At 35.5% G+C, this 20,173-nt stretch overlaps 1 protein-coding gene across 1 annotated transcript in view; it reads right to left on the reverse strand.

Annotated features, from left to right (window-relative positions):
* SUPT3H (SPT3 homolog, SAGA and STAGA complex component) overlaps positions 1–20,173 on the reverse strand; it is a 507,641-nt gene that overhangs the window by 180,572 nt on the left and 306,896 nt on the right. Inside the window, exon 11 of the mRNA XM_049765516.1 lies at positions 6,944–7,054. Coding sequence (XP_049621473.1) covers positions 6,944–7,054 — 111 coding nt within the window. The remainder of the gene's footprint in view (positions 1–6,943; positions 7,055–20,173) is intronic.

The raw sequence follows: 20,173 nt of genomic DNA on the forward strand, positions 1-20,173 counted from the left end.
ATTAACTTAAGTAATTAGGCACTTACTTGATTATATAGTCATGGATGTTTTAGGTTAGACCAGGTATTCGAATTAAATCGAAGCCAGATATATAGCCTCTAACTTCTCTACTGGAAACTATAAAATCTGCACAAATGTTTGAATTGGAATTGACAGGAATCTGTAGGCCAGGTTGTGAGTTTCTGGAGACTCAAATATACTCCCTTTGTGGGTAGTTCCCCCATGGACATAGCTGCTCGCTCTACTGCTTGTCCTTCCTTACACCTGGCAAATCCAAAGCCTGACACTGGCTTCTGCCCTCATGGCCTCTGCCAAGTAATCAGTCAAAATATTTCTAGATCTGGAGCATCTACTTCACATTTTGGTTAGATGCCCAGAACTGCAAGTGTACTATGTCAGGTGGGAGAGCCTACCCAGGTGCCAGAGTAAGAATTAACATCTGACTGACATATGGGCTATGGATTTTCTCTTCTCACAGTTTGGGGTCATACAGAGGTGGTGTGTGGGGTGGAAGATTTGATCTGTGCACACATAGCCTAGAGGATTTGGTTTAAATCAAATAATAATTAAAACACCAGCCAGAAAAACAGAGCATAATTATTTTTTTCCTGCACACTTTTTTCTACCTTAAATACAGACTTATATATGGGCAAATAAGAAGAACATATCAGGTTCAGGCTGGGAAGGTGTAAATTTCCTATTGAAAACAATCTCCTTATTATGTTGTGGGATTAACTTTGTAACTCTATCCGTAAATTAAATGGTAGTTCAATAATTATGTTTGTGTGACTAGTACGTGACACTGTTTAAGACATAATCAAAAATAAATCATTGCCAGTTCAACAGACTCTCATGAAGGTTGTTTAAGGGGTACTTTTGTCACATTATTAATAAAGGAGTACACAATTGCTTCCCTTGAAACATGCCTACGAATGCTGGATGTTTCTATTGTGGTAAATCATGAAACTATCTTAAATGTGCTCTTTTTTCCTAATAGCCATCTAAAATAATAACAAAAATGTAAAGAGTATTTTTTTTCCTGCCAAATAAATAAGACCAACTTAATGTACTAATTTTCATGGTTAGGTGAATAGTTACAATCTCCTTAAACAAATTTCTTGCTATTTTTAGAACAGTTTTTGAGTTCTGAAGCATCTCTACCGAATTTAGTAGTCGTCACCTAATCCTTCTCTGTTTTCAGAAATTTATGAGTTAAAGTGATCCTGTGCTTTTCTGAAAATAAAAAACTTTCCTTTTGGGAGCTACTCAAAACATTTTTCCATTCTATCTCCATTTCCTCAAAATATTTCAAAAAGTGGAAATATAATAATATATTAAAATCTCCAGATTTGTTCCTTTCATAGTCTTCTGCTCAAAAAGCTTTTCTTGTCACAACTATTCCTTCCTTGCACTCCATGTTCAAATTCTTCCTTTCTTCTCCAAGAGAGTTTGTTTTATACAATGACCAGAGATTCATTAACTTCTTGAACTACTTCAAATTTAAAGAGACTTTGAAAATACAAACTCGAAGGAAATATATAGGGCTGATTAGGGTGATCACTTTTCATTTCTACATAACTACTTCCATATCACCCGTTTTCAAACTATGCCCCTGCAAATAATAGGATACTTTCTAGGATTATTTAGGGACCTAATAGATGGCTGATTGGAATGTCCATTTAATAACTTTTGTGCTACTCAAAATAAAAGCTGTCATCTTGTATTTTATACTTGAACTTCTTGCAAATGCTTTCATTAGAGAGTTATTTCTTGAAATTTTGGCTAGTTTTACTTTTTAAATATTTAAAATAACCCCAATCAAACTGCAAGCATATTATCTTGGTAAGTAAATTCTATGCTGAACTTTCCTGCTAATAGAAAAGAGAAAATATGTTTAAAAAGTAAAAAGTAAAAAATGCTTATTTTATAGTCAAACTAGCTATGAATACCAGGATTTTTTAAATTGGATAAATCCTTATAAACAAAATGAATAATAAATTCATTGGTTGTTTTAGGCCATTTAACTTGAAATATCAACTAACTACTTACTAACATAACACGACTGAGCCAACTCATACAGGCTTACTATATGGTGGTAACAGCAAATTAAGGAAACAGAAAGCACCAGTAGGACTAAGAAGACAAGTCAAAGCACTGGAGCACATGTCTTGTATGCATTCCTGAAATGGCATTGCCTCCTGGGATCTACTGGTGGCATGAGGGTTACTGGTGAGGGAAGTGAACCTCAGCTGGGCAGAGTATTGCCAGGAGGGTCCTCGGATCTCCTGAGCACTGCTTGATAAGTGCCTCCCCTGCCAAAGTACTGGTAATTTGAACTCAACAGACAAGGTAAAAGAAATCTAACCCTGAGAATTGAAGCAAATATCTCTTAGGTAAGAGTCTTCAAGTAATACATTTTCTTATGACTTTGAAGAGCTTATAATGTTCTGAGATACCTTACAGATATTTTCCAGAGCCAGAGAAATAGTCCTAGAAGTTAAGGCACTTGCCTGCATGCAGCTTTGGCTATGGCAATGATTCTAATCCAAGAGCATCACGCCAGGTGTAGCCCCTAAGCACCACCACATAGGATTCAATTTTTACTTCCAGAAAACCATGAAAACAGCCACTAGACAAGAAATTTTATATATTTATTTCTTCTAAATAGTAACAATTTAGAAAAGTGAACAATATATATTTTCAATAAAACAACGTTTAAGCAGAAAAAATTCTTAACTGTTTCTCTTTAAAACCGAGACAACTGTATTCCTGTGTACAATGTATTTGGGTGTTGTGATATCTCGAATACTAGAACTTTCACCTATACCTTGATATGAAAGTGTCTTCTGGGGCCAGAGAGATAGCACAGCGGTAGGACATTTGCCTTGCAAGCAGCCAATTAGGACCTATGTTGGTTCGTATCCCAGCATCCCATATTGTCCCTCGAGCCTGCAAGGAGTGATTTCTGAGCATAGAGTCAGGAGTAACCCCTGGGCGCTGCCGGGTGTGACCCCCCCCCCCAAAAAAAGAAGAAAGTGTCTTCTCATATTTTTTTGGAGGGGCACATCAAGTGGTTGTTGCATGTGGGAGAAAATGGAACCACTACTGGTGATTCAACAGGTGATTCTTGGGTCTCCAGGCTTGAGAGCTACTAGGTCTCATATAAACCTGACAGGTGCTATTCCACAAAGGCCCAACACTCACTATTCTTACTGGATGGGATTTTAAGAGTAGCTACTCTAGATACACAATTAAAAAAAAAAAAAGGTTTCGTTGAATAAGACTTTTTCTTGTGGAAAATATTTTAATACCACTTGGAACAGTGGTCTTTTGCAAAGTGTAGTTCAAGAAATGCTATTTCTCATTTCCAGAAAATAAAATCACTTAGGAATTGAAATTAGAGATTAGTCTACAGGGAGGAAGTTGAGATTAATGTAGATCCCAGAGAACAAGAGTGCTCAGGGGACCATATGGGATGCTGCAATCAAACCTGAGTAGACAATGTTCATGGCAAGCACTTTACCCAGTGTACTGTTTTCCCAGCTCCTCCTTCGACTTCTTTATTTACATATTTCAAACATTCACTCTTTTTTATTTTTCCACTGAGACTACACCCTTTCCTTCATAACAACTGAAAGAAGGCACGGGTGATCATCAAGAGCAGCGTTTAAAGCCAGCTTTACACTCAGGAGAGGGTGACAAACATTCTCTTAATGATTAATCCTAAATTAAATGCTGTATTAGCTGATATAAAATTTGATGTTCAACATTTTGACATAAGAAAATGTAATTTTACATAATTTTATTAATTTATAACCGGAATTTTATTTCAATCTATTATAAAATTTTAAAACAACAGCATATTTTCCATTATTTTCCTAGGGAATACTTACTCTTAGGCAGTCATATAATAAACATATGACACAATCACTATTTATTCCCAAAAACCATTGACCTAGCAACTATAAGAAGGTTCTTGGCTCCAATCTACAAAACATGGATCTAAGTACTTCTAAAAAATTAGAGGTACTTTTTACTAGTAAGAATAAAAATGTTCGAGAATTCTTACTTTTTCCTTGGTGTTTACATTTGAAAATTATTCTACTATATAGTGACATCTAATTTTCCAGGGAAAATATATAAAATGCAGATATAATGCGCTCATGACATAAGAATTATTCATGAATGTGAAATCCTAGATGAAAATAGTCAAAGCAATCTGCTATGCCACTTTAGTGTTTAAAAGTTTAATATGAGAAATTCTTAAAGGACTTGAGAATTAATCCTTAAAAGGATTAAATTTCATCTTTCAGATGCCTTATTCTTCTATTGTGAACATTCCTGAGTCACCAATGCTATGAGCATCCCTGGCACGCAGTAAAGTCAATGGCAATACTGGCAGAGGGGAGTCAGGCAGATTCCAGAAAGCCCTGTCACTCACTTTATGAGGTGCCCTTGGGAACACTGCAAAGCTTCTCTGAGACTGAGACTAATTAAATTTCAAGTCTTAGGCAGCTTTAAAACACGATGCTTTATCTCAGAATTTGAGAGAGTTGAGAATATACTGAGGTGACTTGTTTCTAGGATGTATTTAAAATATAATTTAGGTTAATGAGAACATTTAAGTAAGTAATTTTATTGTTTCACTATTCTATTTCAATGAAAAATCACCATATGATATGCAAGGTCTGGGAGTTTACATATTTTTCTCCTGCAAATGTCACTCAGGAGAAACTAAAATAGATGTAGGCATCATACACAGGATTATGTCATCATATGCAGAGAGCTGTTTCCTTTCTCTGTCTTGCAAAATTATAGACCTAGTTTTGTAGCCATTTCAAGCACTTTCCCAAAGAGAGCTGGGATTGAGCTCCAGAGCAGGTAACCACTGCTTATAAACATTGAGGCCCTAGATAAAGCCTGCCTGACCATCTCTCTCATGAAAACCAATGCACCGGGTTACTATTTCTTTGGTTGTTTTTCTCAAGGAAAAAAAGATGCTCTAAATCATAAAGGCTGATCACAAACACAAAACTTTTCTTTTTTTTTTTTTAAATTTTTTCAACATATACACTTATTACAAAATATCCTAAGAATATTTAAAAAAATCACAATCAGAAGTATTTGACTTTTTAGATTGCAAAACAAAACAAATAGAAAAAACAGAAAAGCCTCAGCAAAACAAACACCTTCAAGGAACCAGAGAGATAGTAAAGAGAAGAAGGTACTTGTCTTCAGCATAACTAACTCTGATCCTGGTTTGATTCTAGGCACGATATATAGTCCCTGAGCACCAGGAGTGTTCTCTGAGCACAAAGCCTGGAGTAAGTCCTGAGCACAGTTGGGCATACTCATTCCCTTTAATAAGTAACCATAAAAATAATTTAAGGGTAAGGCAGCCATCATGACTCCCTTTTGAGGAAATATGGCAGGCTTCATGATTAGATTTTCCTGTTGTATGAGATGCATATTTTCTTTATGAAATTTTATGGATTACTTTTGGTTACTATTCTAGGCTGCTGCCCCAGAATTTGTTTCCTCTTACAGCCTCTACTTCAATATTATTGTCAAACATGTCTTCTTTGTTCCTCTACCCCAGTGCCTTAACATACTAGTTATTATTTGGCTTAACTTTTAATTGAGTTATGACCATATTTTTAATCTTTGTCCTAAGTATATTCTTTAAAATTCATAGTTTTAAAATTCTTCCAATCAGCTGATATTTTCTAAATCTCACTTTCCTTTTAGTTTATTGATTAAAATAATTTCATCTATCACGTAGAAAAAAACGAAACATGATTTCATTATTTCATTCTTCTAAATTGCGTTATAATAATCTTGAAACATGCATGTAAATGGATATACTGCTTTAATCAGCAACACAATATGTATGATATATTCATTTTAATTGTTAAATATTACAACAAACATAACCAATTCAAAGTTTCTGGAATATAGATAATAATGCCTGACATATTTTTCCTGTCACTATAAGAAGCTACACAATTAACAATATTTACTGAGAACAAAATCCAAAATCAGGGAAAAGATGATATAATTTAGAAGAAATCATTATTACTTCATCAGAAAACAGAAAAATAATCCAGTCTAAGGAAAAACCAAAATTATATTGTACCTACTTAAATATGAATAATGTTAAATGGAACTCTTTTAATACTTTATGGCAAAGTGAACATCTTTTAAATGGTAAATATTACTGTTGTTCAGTAATATCAATTAAATCTCACTTTCTGAATATCCAATTAATTGCATGTAAACAAAGGAGGATTTGGAGAAAGTTTTATTAACATATATAAAGATGAAAAAAGCCACAAGATGAGCATTTAATTGACACACACACACACACAAACACACACACACTTTCTTCAGGCTGTTGAAATAAAGTCTTTAATTCTCTATTAAACAAACCCAAAAACAACAAACCATGATTATAAGCTTTAAAACCATTTGAAGATGTGAAAGACTGTCTGCATTTCAGCCTACTTCAAAGCTACTACAGAAATCATTTCTTCTTCTTCCAACTCCAAGTATGTTTAGGAGTAGGGCATCTGATAGAAGTGGTATTGCCAATCTAACCAATTTTAAATATAAAGTGCTTCGAGCAATATTTGGATACATATAATTTGACAAAAACGTTTTATAAACAAGCTTTGAAAATTAGAAAATATAAGCCTCAACAAAAAAAGTATATTTTGTGATTGAAAGAAAATAATATTTTGTAGGGGAAAAAAAACCTGTCCCTCCTAAGAGACAAAAATGACTAACTTTATTTCCCAAGTGGATTATGCCACTTTTATACAACAAAATTATAGTCACCACAAATTGCTTTCAACAATTCCATTGCTTCTTCATTTGACCACTTGAAAATCAAAATTCTTTCAGATTATAAATATAACTTTTTTATAACTCTGTTATTACGTACTGTGAATGGGGAGAGGGGGCCAATCTTGTGGCCGTAGCGTCGAATCGCCTCTCTGATGTGGCAGGGCTGGATGGCATCGCTGTGAGTCTCGACACCACAGGCTGCACTGCTCTGCAACAGAAAAACATATAAATTGTGACTAAATCAAAAACACACAACAGAACTACAGTGTATAAAATATGAAAATAAACTTCCATAAAATGGATGGCTTTCCAGCCCTTAGGATGCATAGCACTGCTGCCATATACTATCTGAAAAAAAATTCCATGAACAAATCAAAGATGACTTTTACATGACTCCTTCTGAGTGGACCAACAAAATGCGATTTTTATGCTAACAATATTTCACCTTCGACTACATGTCAAGGTACAGTTGGATTGAGCCACTTGCATGAGATGAAAAGTGTCACAGGAACTTGCTGAAAGAACCATAGGAAGTTATTTAGAAAAAAAAACACCTCAATATTTATTATCATCAATGCTTCTTGGGAACTTCTTGGATGTATTTCTAAAGTAACTTTGAATATAATCAATTTCAAAGTTAAAGATGCAAAATTTTAATTTTTTTTTTTTTACTAAGAAACTGAAGACTTACAAAACATCATTTTGATAATGTCTAGGTATGCTCAGGGCAAAACAAAATAAAAACAAAAACTCTATTTTTCTGATTCATCTGAAAAAGTCAGATTTGAAAGCAGCAAAGGACATGAGAAGATACCAACTCAGGGAATAATGATTGTATATAATATGATTTAAGAAAAATTAAAAATGGGACTGGACCTACAGTATAGCAGATAAGATGCTTGCTTTGCACGTGGCTAACCAATTTGATTTCCAACATTCCATATCACTCAAGCCTTTGAGGAGTGATCCCTGAACAATGACAGGTGTAGCTCCCTCCCCCAAACAAACCCCTCAAACAAATCCAAAACAAATAAAAACAAAACAACAACAAAAATGTTTCAATAGGAGCATCATGACTCAGGAGCATGACACCATGTGATTATATACAGCAGTGGTTTATGATTCAAATTAAAAACTAAAAATGGAAGTTCTATATTCTTGAATTCTTAAGATAATTTAAAGTATAGAACATACCAGTTGTTAGATGAGAACTACTTAAGAATTTATACCTTCTATGAAGCTAACATCATGCTTATTCCCAAAGCTGACAGAGATACTACCGAAAAAGAAAACTACAGACCAATCTCACTGATGAACACTGCTGCAAATACCCTTAACAAAATCTTAGGAAATGGAATCCAACAATACATCAAAAAGATTATACACCATGACCAAGTGAGTTTCATCCCAGGGATGCAAGCATGGTTCAATATATGCAAATCAATCAACTTCATACATCATATCAGTAAAAGGAAGGATAAAAACCACATGATTTTATCAATCGATGCAGAGAAAGCATCTGACAAAATCCAACACCCATTGATGATGAAAACCCTCTGCAAAATAGGTGTAGAAGCAATCTTCCTCAAGTTGTAATAGCTATCTATGAAAATCCCACGGTCAACATTATTCTTAATGGCAAAAAACTAAAAGCATTTGTACTAAGGTCAGGCACCAGGCAAAGATGTCCACTTGTCTCCACTCTTTTTCAATATAGGGTTAGAAATCCTAGCAATAGCAATCGCATAAGAGAAGGAAATCAAAGGAATTCAAATAGGGAAAGAGAAAGTCAAACTATCTCTATTTGCAGATGACATGATGATATACATTGAAGATCCTAAAGAGTCCACGAAAGCTCCTAGAAACAATAAAACAATACAGCAAAGTGACCAGCTACAAAGCCAATCCCAAAAGACAGCTGCATTCTTTTATATAAGTAACAACTCAGAGGAGAAATAGATAAAAGAATCCCATTTAGAATAGCGTCCAAAATTATCAAGTCCCTAGGAATCAACCTAACAAGAGAGGGGAGAGACCTATATCATAAAAACTTCAAAAACACTTCAGAAAAAAACTGCAGAAGACCCAAGGAAATAGCAAAACATTCCATACTCATGGATTTAAAAAATCATGATTTAAAAAAAACATGAAAGTGCCCATCTTACCTAAACTACTGCATACATTCAATGGATTCAAATTCAGGCAACATTCTTCGAGGTATTAGACTAATAAATTATAAAGTTAGTGTGGAACCATATAGACCTAGGATAGCCAAATGCACATAGATAAACAAGAAAGTGGGAGGTATCTCATTACCTAATTTGAAGTTCTACTACAAAGTCAAAGTGATCAAAACAGCATGGTATTGGAACAAAGACTTTCAGACTAATGGGTCAGAATAAAATATCCAGTGACAAACCTCCAAGTATATGGTCAATTAATATATGACAAAGAAGCCAATAATTTGAAATGGAATAAAAACAAAATCATTAAATGGTATTAGAATAATTGGATAACCATGTTTAAGAAATTAAAATTGATCTATGTCTAACACCTTACAAAAAAGTCAATTCAAAGTGGACCAAAAACTTTGAGATTAGACATGAATCCATAAAGTTCACTAAGGAAAACATAGGAAGAACACTCCAAGACTTAGACCTCAAAGAAATCTTAGATGATAGGTTGCCAATGGCAAGAGCTATAGCATCAAACCTGAACAAATGGGACTACATCACATTTAAAAGTTTCTGTATGGCAAAAAAGGGCTAAAATTTGAAGACTGGCAAATGAATGGGAGAAAATTTTTGCCATCAACACATCAGATAAAGGTTTAATATCTAGAATATAAAACATATTCATAAAGTTTAATTCCACAAAACCTTAAAACCTCATCAAAAATGAGAAGAGGAAATGAACAGACACTTCTCTAAGGAAGACCAACAGATAGCTAATAGGCACATAAAAGTGCGCAGCATCAATATCATTAAGGAAATCCAATTAAGACAACAATGAGATATCATCTTACATCAGTGAGGAAGGCACATATCAAAAACATTGGGAACAATCTCTGTTGATGGGATGTGGTGAGAAAGGCTCTCACATCCACTGTTGGTGGGAATATTTCCTAGTCCAATTCCTATGGAAGATTCTCAATAAACTCAAAATTGAGCTGCCATATGACCAAGCAATCCCTCTTTTGAGGATTTCTATCCCCAGTATAGAAAAATATTCATCCAAAGGATATATGCACATCACTGTTCATTGCAACTCTCAGTATAATAGCCAAGACATAGAATCAAGATAGATGCCCAACAACAAACAAGTAGATCATAAAGATGTGGTACATATGTATGATTTAATACTACATAGCTCTAAGAAATGATGCAATCATGCAATTTGCAGCAATTTGGATGAAATTGGAAGATATGTTAAATGAAGTAAGTCAGAAGAAGAAAGATAAATACATAATTATGTCACTTATATGTGGTATTTAGAATAACTGCATGAAGAAATGCAATGGTTTAAGTGAGAGTTGTTTCAAACATCCTTGGCTCCAGAGTATAATGAGAAGAAAAGAAACTGAGTGGAGAGGAGAAACACAAATATGAAAGGAATGGGGCCAGGGCGCAGTCTCAGGCGCATTGGTAGTGAGAAAAAAAAGAACAAACTAAATATGCAAACCAAAGTCAACTAAAATGCAATCAAGAGACCCAAATTCTAACAATCTAAACTTCAAATAGGCCTATTATACTGGCAGGCTGTGAGGGCAAGGGAGTGGAATGGGATGATGCACTTGGGGAATACTGGTGGAGGAAGGTAGAGACTGGTGGTGGTATTTGCCCTGACTTCATTTTATGTCTGAAACCAACTATGAAGGACTTTGTAAATCACAATGGTTTCAATAAAATTAAAACAAAAAGAAAGTAAAAATTCATTAATCAAGAGAAATAAATAACTTTTATATTACTATCACTATATTCTAGAAGTTATTCATATACTACTATGTTTATTTTTTCATAATTACAAATATTACCACTCTCAAATTTCTTTCAGAGATGTAACTAGTAAACTTCTATAGATAATACTTTGCCAAAATCAAATATAATGAAAAGAAAGTTAACTGTTCTAGTTTTTTTGGGCCATACCTGTCAGTACCCTGGGATTATGCTATCTCTGCCCTCATTGATCACTCTTGGTGACACTTGGGAGACTGGATGGGGTGCCAGAGATCGAATCTGGGTTGTGTGAAAGTTGTACTTAGTTTCTAGCCTCTGCACAACTATCTTTAGCCCAGAGACTTCTCTAAAAGGTTAGCCTATAGATATATTACATATGTATAAAATTATATATGACATTACATATGCAACAGAAAAATAAACAAATAGCTAGTAGTGGGTTAAAGGAGACATTTTTCACTGTGCTTCTTACTTTTAAAATATACTTATAAGGGTCTTAGAAAGATAGTAGAGTAAGAACTTGTCTTGCATGTAGCTGACTCAGTTTGATCTCTAGCACCATATATGATTCACCAAACACAAGAGTAGTATCTAAACAAAGAGTCTAGCAGGGGTCCTCAAACTTTTTAAACAGGGGGCCAGTTCACTGTCCCTCAGACCATTGGAGAGTCTGACTATAGTAAAAACAAAACTTATGAACAAATTCTTATGCACACTGCATATATCTTATTTTGCAATGAAGAAACAAAACAGATACAAATACAATATGTGGCCCGCGGGCCATAGTTTGAGGACCACTGGTAGAGTAAGCCCTGAGCATAGTTAGGTGTGGACCCATAAAACAAAACTAGCAAAATGCTAAAATATATTTTAGTGCCTTGTGCATATATTTTAAACTTATAAATTAGTAAAATAATTTTAAAAAATCTTAAAAGGAATTATATTTGCTAAATATTCAAAGTAGACTTTAAAAATATTGGAAATACAAAACACATATTGATGATAATTTTTTAGTCACTTCTAAGTGGTCTATAGGAAACTGACAATCCACTGCAGTAAGTCTTGGCCAAATGGGCCTACAGTTCTATGCAAGAGCCTAAGGATGTGATTCTGCTTAAGTTCAGTGGTGCTTGGAATGACCTGGTTTGTTTGTGTGATGCTCAGGAAGCCACATGGTGCTAGGGACTGAATTGGGTTTGAATTGAAATGAATGGAACTGGGACAGATGTAAGGCATAAATCTAAATTCCTTCACTGTCTCTTACTGTGATAATTATTATTTCAACAATATTGGAAAAAAGTCAAATAGGAATCTTATCTAGAGCAAACCTTTCAATTTCATTTGAACAACAGCCTAAGTAGCGTATCAAATAAGTTCTAGTAATATGACTTAAGTTATTTTAACCCCTCATTTAGTACCAGAAGCGCATATATTTTTTTGCTTCATTTCTGAGAACTTTTCTGACTCTCGTTCTAAGTACTTTGTTTCAGCTGAATATATACAGAATAAATTCAGTTATCGGTAGCCATTGAAGACTCTTGTTCATTCATTACCTTCCAAGATAAGAATATGATTAAAAGAGATGTAACAGATGCCTGTAATGTAACAGCATATTCGAACCTTCTATGTAAATAAATGCAAAGATTTAGCTGCATATAAAATCTAGAGCAAATTTTCCCAAGGAAACTCAAGTGGAAATATAAGAGAGTGACATCAAGAATGTTCAGCATCCAGCAGTTGTGGTAGGAGGGGAAGTCTTTTATTCCTATGCCATTATTACCTCCTGCAAACTGAATTCAGTTTTATTCATTCTCACATATAGACAATGGAAAGTCTACTTTTCATCTTCCCCAAATATATTAATTTTGGTTTAGAACCCTGTTAAAAATCTCTCAAGAAATTCTGCTTGTTAACCAGATGGTATGCCCATCTACTTGACAATACTGAGTTGGAAGCATAACTTAGATACTATCTATGGTTACTAATTCAAGGTGATGAGACAAGTAAGCTAATTTGTTTAATCATATTTTTTGCCAAAAGATAAGGAATATTATGGAAAAATTAAAAAATATGGTTGGTTCGAATCCCGGTGTCCCATATGGTCCCCCGTGCCTGCCAGGAGCTATTTCTGAGCAGACAGCCAGGAGTAACCCCTGAGCACTGCCGGGTGTGACCTAAAAAAAAAAATGTTTCACTACATATTAATTTCAAATTCATCTACTAGGATTTTAAACAACTTCAAATATTAACATGATGCTACTAGGTATCTGCATTTTCTTGATTTCTGTTGACTTATTAGAAAAAGAACTAAATTAAATCTATAATACTGTATCACCAGCATTCCTTCTATTAAAATAATTATATTCGCATTTCTATCAATATTCATTTTCTACCATATCAATCATCATCCAGCTATCTCCTAAGACATAATTTGTTCAAATTTCAAGTATTGAATTTAGTAATGATTTAATCATTTTTAATACCCTTCAAAACTTTTCAGAAGAGTTATGATTAAGTTATTATGTATTATGTATTAATTCATCTTTCCCATTCTCCCCACATTTTAGTTTATTCTTTAAATATTCAAAAATTAAGCCCACCTATTTTTTTTCTTTTTTGTTGGTTTTTGGGTTACACCCAGCAGCACACATGGGTTCTTCCTGGCTCTACACCCAGAAATCGCTCCTGGCAAGCTCGGGGGATCATATGGGATGCCAGGATTCGAACCACCGTCCTTCTGCATGCAAGGCAAATGCCTCACCTCCATGCTATCTCTCCAGCCCACATATTTGTCAAAAAGTAGAGTCCTATATTTTAGAAAGTATTTGATAAAAGCCTTATGGGGTCTAAACTCCTAAATATACCTACTGATAAAATCCTTTTCCTTTTGGCTACATTCATACTCTATTCTTATCTATTCTGTTATTTTTTTTTTCTGTTTGTTCACTAGAAATGGATGTTGGTTATTGGGGGTGAAAGTATCTATCATATTATGTCTTCCTTATTGCTCTGCTTCTTTTTGGCTAGCACTAAATACAAATCTCTCAGCTAAATAAACAGTCAACTGTGGTACAAAGAAGTTAGTTTGAATATTTTTGTCACACACGAATCTTTTGCAAATATATGTACCTATCCTTACTCTCCTCTTGCCAAATTAAATTTTTAGCAAAGTAAGGGAGCCTACACTTTCTTATTTTTTCCCCTATAATAGAGGAACTAATGCTTAAGAAGGAATCAAAATATCAAATGTTCTTCCTATTCTTTCCACATCCATAATGCTGGACTCGACTTTTGTTAAACTTGAAATGCTATGTCTTATAGAGAAGTAACACATAGCTCATAATAAAAAAATATGAAACATTGATGAAGTTGTGATGCTTTGGTCAGAACTCTTCTTTTGGTTACCCAAGGTCAGAGACAACATCAATTTTGTGTGTTTGCTGGTGGGGCACATATTGTGGTGCTCAAAGTGTATTCCTGGCTCTGCATTCAGAGATCACACTTGAAGAGTCCGCGGACCAAATGGGGTTCTGGGATAGAATGTGGGTATACAGTGTGTGGCCTATATCGATTATTATGCCAATAAGATTCATTAGAGAAAAAATTCACCTGGTTTTTATTTTGGTATGTAGTATTAATAAGTGAATAAACTGTCCAGCATTATTCTTTAAATTCCTTAAAACAACTTTGTAATACAGAAATTCCGTATACTTAAAAATTTCCCCCTTAGTAAGTGGTGCTGAATTCTATAATTTTGTAACTAGAAAAGGAAATCAGAAATGAGATGAAGGACACATGTGCTTGCTGTCAATTGTGAAATTGGATCTTGGCAGGTTCTCTAGTTGCAATGGCAAATGAGTCTTTATTTTACTGACTTGTAATAATAGTATACTTTTCAGATAAATTATAAAAAGCAAGTATCTTAGAGTAATAATGATTGATTAAAAACATGATTGAAACTGGAAGGGGTATATATATATGTGTGTATTTTTAATAAAGGTAATGACAGCAAGTTGAATTTTGTTTCTATTGTTTTAGCATTAAAAAATAAAGATATTTGAGGTTGCTCACAACAATGAAATGTATAGCTTAATGCATGAGACCAGAATTTGATCCCTGAAACAACATGTACAAAAAATTCAGATATTTAATTCAGCAAGGAAGGATTTTATGTTCTTTTGGGAGGGTTCTGAGGGTTGTTACACTTGGCTATGCTCAGGGCTTTTTCCTGGGTCTGTACTCAGGGATTACTCTTGGGGAATAATATATTAAGGAGATCATATAGAGTCCAGGGAGCAAATCTGCATTCATGATAAATGTCCTACCCACTGTACTATCTCTCTGGCCTTGTTCCAAGCAAGGATTTTATTTTATTTTATTCTTTTTTTGGGGGGTCAGACCTGGCAGCGCTCAGGTGTTACTCTTGGCTCTGCACTCAGAAATCACTCCTGACAGGCTCAGGGGACCATATGGGATGCCAAGAATCGAACCCAGGTCAGCAGCGTGCAAGGCAAACACCCTACTGCTGTACTATCATTTTGGCCCAAGCAAGAATTTTAAAGGGTTATTATTAGTATGCCCAAGAACATATAATACAAATACTTTTATTAAAGGAACAAAGAAAAGTAGAAGCTAAATAAATACTATAATGAGAAATCAGTGCCAGAGAGAAAGTACAGGGGTGCTTACTTAGGTGCTTACTTTGCACATGACCAGTCCTCTTTCAATTCCCAATACTACATACAGTTCTCTAACCACTGCCATGAATAATTTCTGGGCACCACTTGGTGGCCCCAAAAAGACAAATAAGGAGAGGGAGAGAGATAAGTCAAATGAAAAGTAAGAAAAAGAAAAAGAAATAACACAAATAAAATATTACTGGTGGTATAACAATATATTAGATTTTATAGAAAAAAGAATCTGGAAGATAAAGGCCAACATTATTTTTCTAATCTAAAAAATAGATTGACAGATGAATGAACAGAGCCTCAGATATCTGTTGAACATTATCAATGTAATCACAAACATGTACTTGAGTTTTCAAAAGTTACGAGAGAATGAGGTAGATAAAAGTCTGAAAAGAATAACTGGAAATTCTCACTAAGTAACTAGCCTCCTATAGTTATATATTCAAGAATTTTAATGAGTCCTCTAAATGAATAAAAATAAAATGATCTTTATGGTATCATGGCCAAACTTCTTCTTCTTCTTTTTTTTTTTTTTTTTGGGCCACATTTTGTGACACTCATGGTTAACTCCTGGCTATGCAGTCAGAAATTACTCCTGGCTTGGGGGACCATATGGGATGCTGTGGGATGAAACTGTGATCCGTCCAAGGTTAGCGCATACAAAGCAAATGCCCTACTGCTGCGCCACTGCTTGGGCCCACATGGCCAAACTTCTTAAGAAAGATTAGGATACTCCTTAAAAAGCAAACAGAACAAAGAAGCTGCCTTGTAAACATCTAAGAAAAGAATAAATGCATCAAATGCAAGGAAACAATGGTAAATTAACTGGCATGTGACTAACATGGATACAAGAAACAATGAAGTATCATTAGAGTAAAAGAAAACAAAGTTTCCAATAGAATTCTCTATCCAATCAAAATATATTTCAAATAATGGGAAAAAAGCAAGCAAAATTTCAGAAATATGAAACCAAGTAAAATTATCACCAGCAACAACAACAAATGCTAAACAAAACTTACTATAAAAACAAGTGGAAAAATAATAGCAGAAAAAATTATAATCATCAAAATGAAATGAAAAATAGTAGAAATAGAAATATTAAGGTCGATTTTCCAGGGCGGGTCTCCAGAACGTGAAAACCGGCGGGCTTTCGCAGAAGCCAGCTGCCCTGTTTGGGACATCAGGCAGGGAAAAGCCACGAATCTGCGCCCGCTCAGCGGAGCCTAACTGTGAGTGCTCCTTGTAAATGTTTCTCTACTGTCCTCTTGCGTGAAACTCTTGGGAGTGGGGCAAAGGAGGCTCCAGAAATCTGCTCTCCCAGATGCCATTTCCAGGGCGGGCTTTCGCAGAAGCCATCTGCCCTGTTTGGGACATCAGGCAGGGAAAAGCCACGAATCTGCGCCCGCCCAGCGGAGCCTAACTGTGAGTGCTCCTTGTAAATGTTTCTCTACTGTCCTCTTGCGTGAGGCTTCGCTACGTGGCCGTGCGCTCTTTCTAAGAAAAGAACACCATCGTAACAAGAAGAAAAAATTACACTAAGAACTGAGCTATAACACAGAAGCAAGCATTCCTCTTCGAACTGTCTTCTCCGTTGAATGCTTGGGCCTAAGATTTGATCCAGTGTGAGGCTTCACCCACAGAGGACTCCCCTCCCTTAGAGACAAGGCAGCCCATCCAGAAAGGGCGGAGCCAGAGAAGTGTGCTGCCTACATCATATAGCCAATGAATACCACCACAACACGTAGAAAAACCCAAAATACAAGTGTGACAATGGGGAAACAACACAGGCCAGCATCAGACATAGAGAATGAAGAGGACAATTCTGATGACCAGATAATGGCCAACTAAATAATCAACCTCTCAGATAAGGACTTTAGACTAGCAATATGGAATATGTTCAAAGAACTCAAAGAAACCATGAATCGAGTTGAACAGAACACTAATAAGAACCAAGAAAATATGAAGACAGAAATCACAAAACTCCAAACTGAAATAACATATCAATTAACAGGCCTGAAAAAGTCAGTAAACGAAGTGAATGACAAAATGGATAAGCTCTGGGACAGGGTATCAGAAGCTGAGAATAGACTTGGTGCTGTGGAAGATGAGATACATAACAATTCCATACAGCAGGAGAGATTGGACAAAAAACTTAAAGCAAATGAGCAGACAACGGAAAAATTAGTCAAAGAATGGGAACAGATGAAAATAGAAGTCTATGATAAGATCAACAGAAACAACTTAAGAATCATTGGAGTCCCAGAGACACAGGAAGAAAATTCCCAGGAAGAATCAATGGTCAAGAACATCATTAAAGAGAAACTTCCAAAGCTAAAGAATATATGTGATCAAATCCTACATGCTCGAAGAGTACCAACCAAAAGAGACCCCAGAAAAAAACACCCCAAGACACATCCTAGTCACAATGACAAATCCCACAGATAGAGACAGAATTCTGAAAACAGCAAGATCAAAAGGGGAAATTACGTTCAAGCAAGCTTCCCTGAGATTTACAGCAGACCTGTCACCAGAAACACTCAATGCCAGAAAGCAGTGGTGGGATATTGTGACAAGACTGAATGAAATGAATGCTTCACCCAGAATACTATACCCAGCAAAACTCACTTTCCGGTTTGACGGAAGAATACATGGTTTCACAGACAAAAAACAGCTCAGAAACTTCACAGACACAAAACCAGTCTTAAGAGAAAAACTGAAAGACCTAATCTAAGACAAGACTACCCAAAAGACACACCAAATTTTGAAATAAAGATGGCGTTAAATCCCAGGACAATTCTTTCTCTCAACGTCAATGGACTAAATGCACCAGTTAAAAGACACAGAGTGGCTAAATGGATCAAAAAACTCAATCCAACCTTCTGCTGCCTACAAGAAACACACCTGAATAGTCAGAACAAACATAGACTCAAAATAAAAGGCTGGAGAAAAATTATCCAAGCAAACAACACCCATAAAAAAGCTGGAGTGGCCATACTAATATCAGATAATGCAAACTTTATACTCAGGAAGGTTGTAAGGGACAAAGATGGACATTTTATATTAATCAAGGGGTATGTAGAGCAGGAAGAAATAACTCTCCTAAACATATATGCACCGAATGAGGGGCCAGCAAAATATTTAATACAACTGTTGACAAATCTGAAAAATAATATCAATAACAACACAATAATTGTGGGGGACCTTAACACGGCTTTGTCAACACTGGATAGGTCAACCAGACTGAAACCCAACAAGAATATACTAGACCTGAGGAGAGAAATGGAAGAAAGAGGCTTAGTGGATATATATAGGACACTCCACCCCCAGAAACCTGGATACACATTCTTCTCCAATGCACATGGGACATTCTCCAGGATAGACTACATGCTGGCACATAAAACATACCTCCATAAGATCAAGAAGATAGAAATTTTGCAGACTGCCTTTGCTGACCACAAGGCTCTGAAATTATTTGTGAACTCCAAAGGGACTCAGAAGAAAAACCTTAACACCTGGAAGTTAAACAGCCTCATACTCAATAACCAGTGGGTCCGAGATGAAATCAAGGAGGAAATAAAAAGGTTCCTGGAAACAAATGACAATCAAGACACAAACTCTCAGAACTTATGGGACACAGCAAAAGCAGTACTGAGAGGAAAATTTATAGCTTTGCAAGCACACATCAGGAAGGAAGAAGGAGCTTACCTGAGTAGCCTAATGACACAGCTAATAGAACTAGAAAATGCTCAACAAAAGGACCCAAAAATAGGGAGACAGAAGGAAATAACAAAGCTGAGAGCAGAAATCAACGAAGTGGAAACCCAAAAAACAATCCGAAAGATCAACGAAAGCAGAAGTTGGTTCTTTGAAAAAATAAACAAGATTGATAGACCACTGGCAAACCTAACAAAGAAAGAGAGAGAGAGAAACTTGATAACTCGTATCAGGAATGAAAAAGGAGAGATCACTACTGATATGAGAGAGATTCAAAGGGTAATCAGAAACTACTTTGAGAAACTCTACGCCACTAAAAATGAGAACCTGGAAGAAATGGATAAATTCTTGGACTCTTATAATCTTCCATGGTTGAAGGAAGAGGATGTAGCATACCTAAACACCCCCATCACCATAGATGAAATTAGAATGGTAATCAAAGGTCTGCCGAAAAACAAAAGCCCAGGCCCAGATGGATTCACTAATGAATTCTTTCAAACTTTCCAAGAGGAACTACTAACAATCCTGGCAAGACTCTTTCATGAAATTGAACAAACGGAAACACTTCCAAATCGCTTTTATGAAGCCAACATCACCTTGATACCTAAACCAGACAGAGATGCTACAAAAAAAGAAAATTACAGACCAATATCGCTGATGAATGCAGATGCAAAGATCCTCAACAAAATCCTGGCAAATAGGATTCAATGCCTCGTTAAGAAGATCATCCACTATGATCAAGTAGGTTTCATCCCAGGAATGCAAGGCTGGTTTAACATCCGTAAATCTATCAACATCATACACAACATCAATAACAAGAAAAATAAAAACCACATGATAATATCAATAGATGCAGAGAAAGCATTTGATAAGGTCCAACACCCATTCTTGATCAAAACTCTCAGCAAGATGGGAATGGAAGGAACCTTTCTCAATCTAGTTGAAGCCATCTACCACAAGCCAACGGCA

The sequence above is a fragment of the Suncus etruscus genome, chromosome 18 (genome assembly GCF_024139225.1).
Source record: "Suncus etruscus isolate mSunEtr1 chromosome 18, mSunEtr1.pri.cur, whole genome shotgun sequence".
Lineage (NCBI taxonomy): Eukaryota > Metazoa > Chordata > Mammalia > Eulipotyphla > Soricidae > Suncus > Suncus etruscus.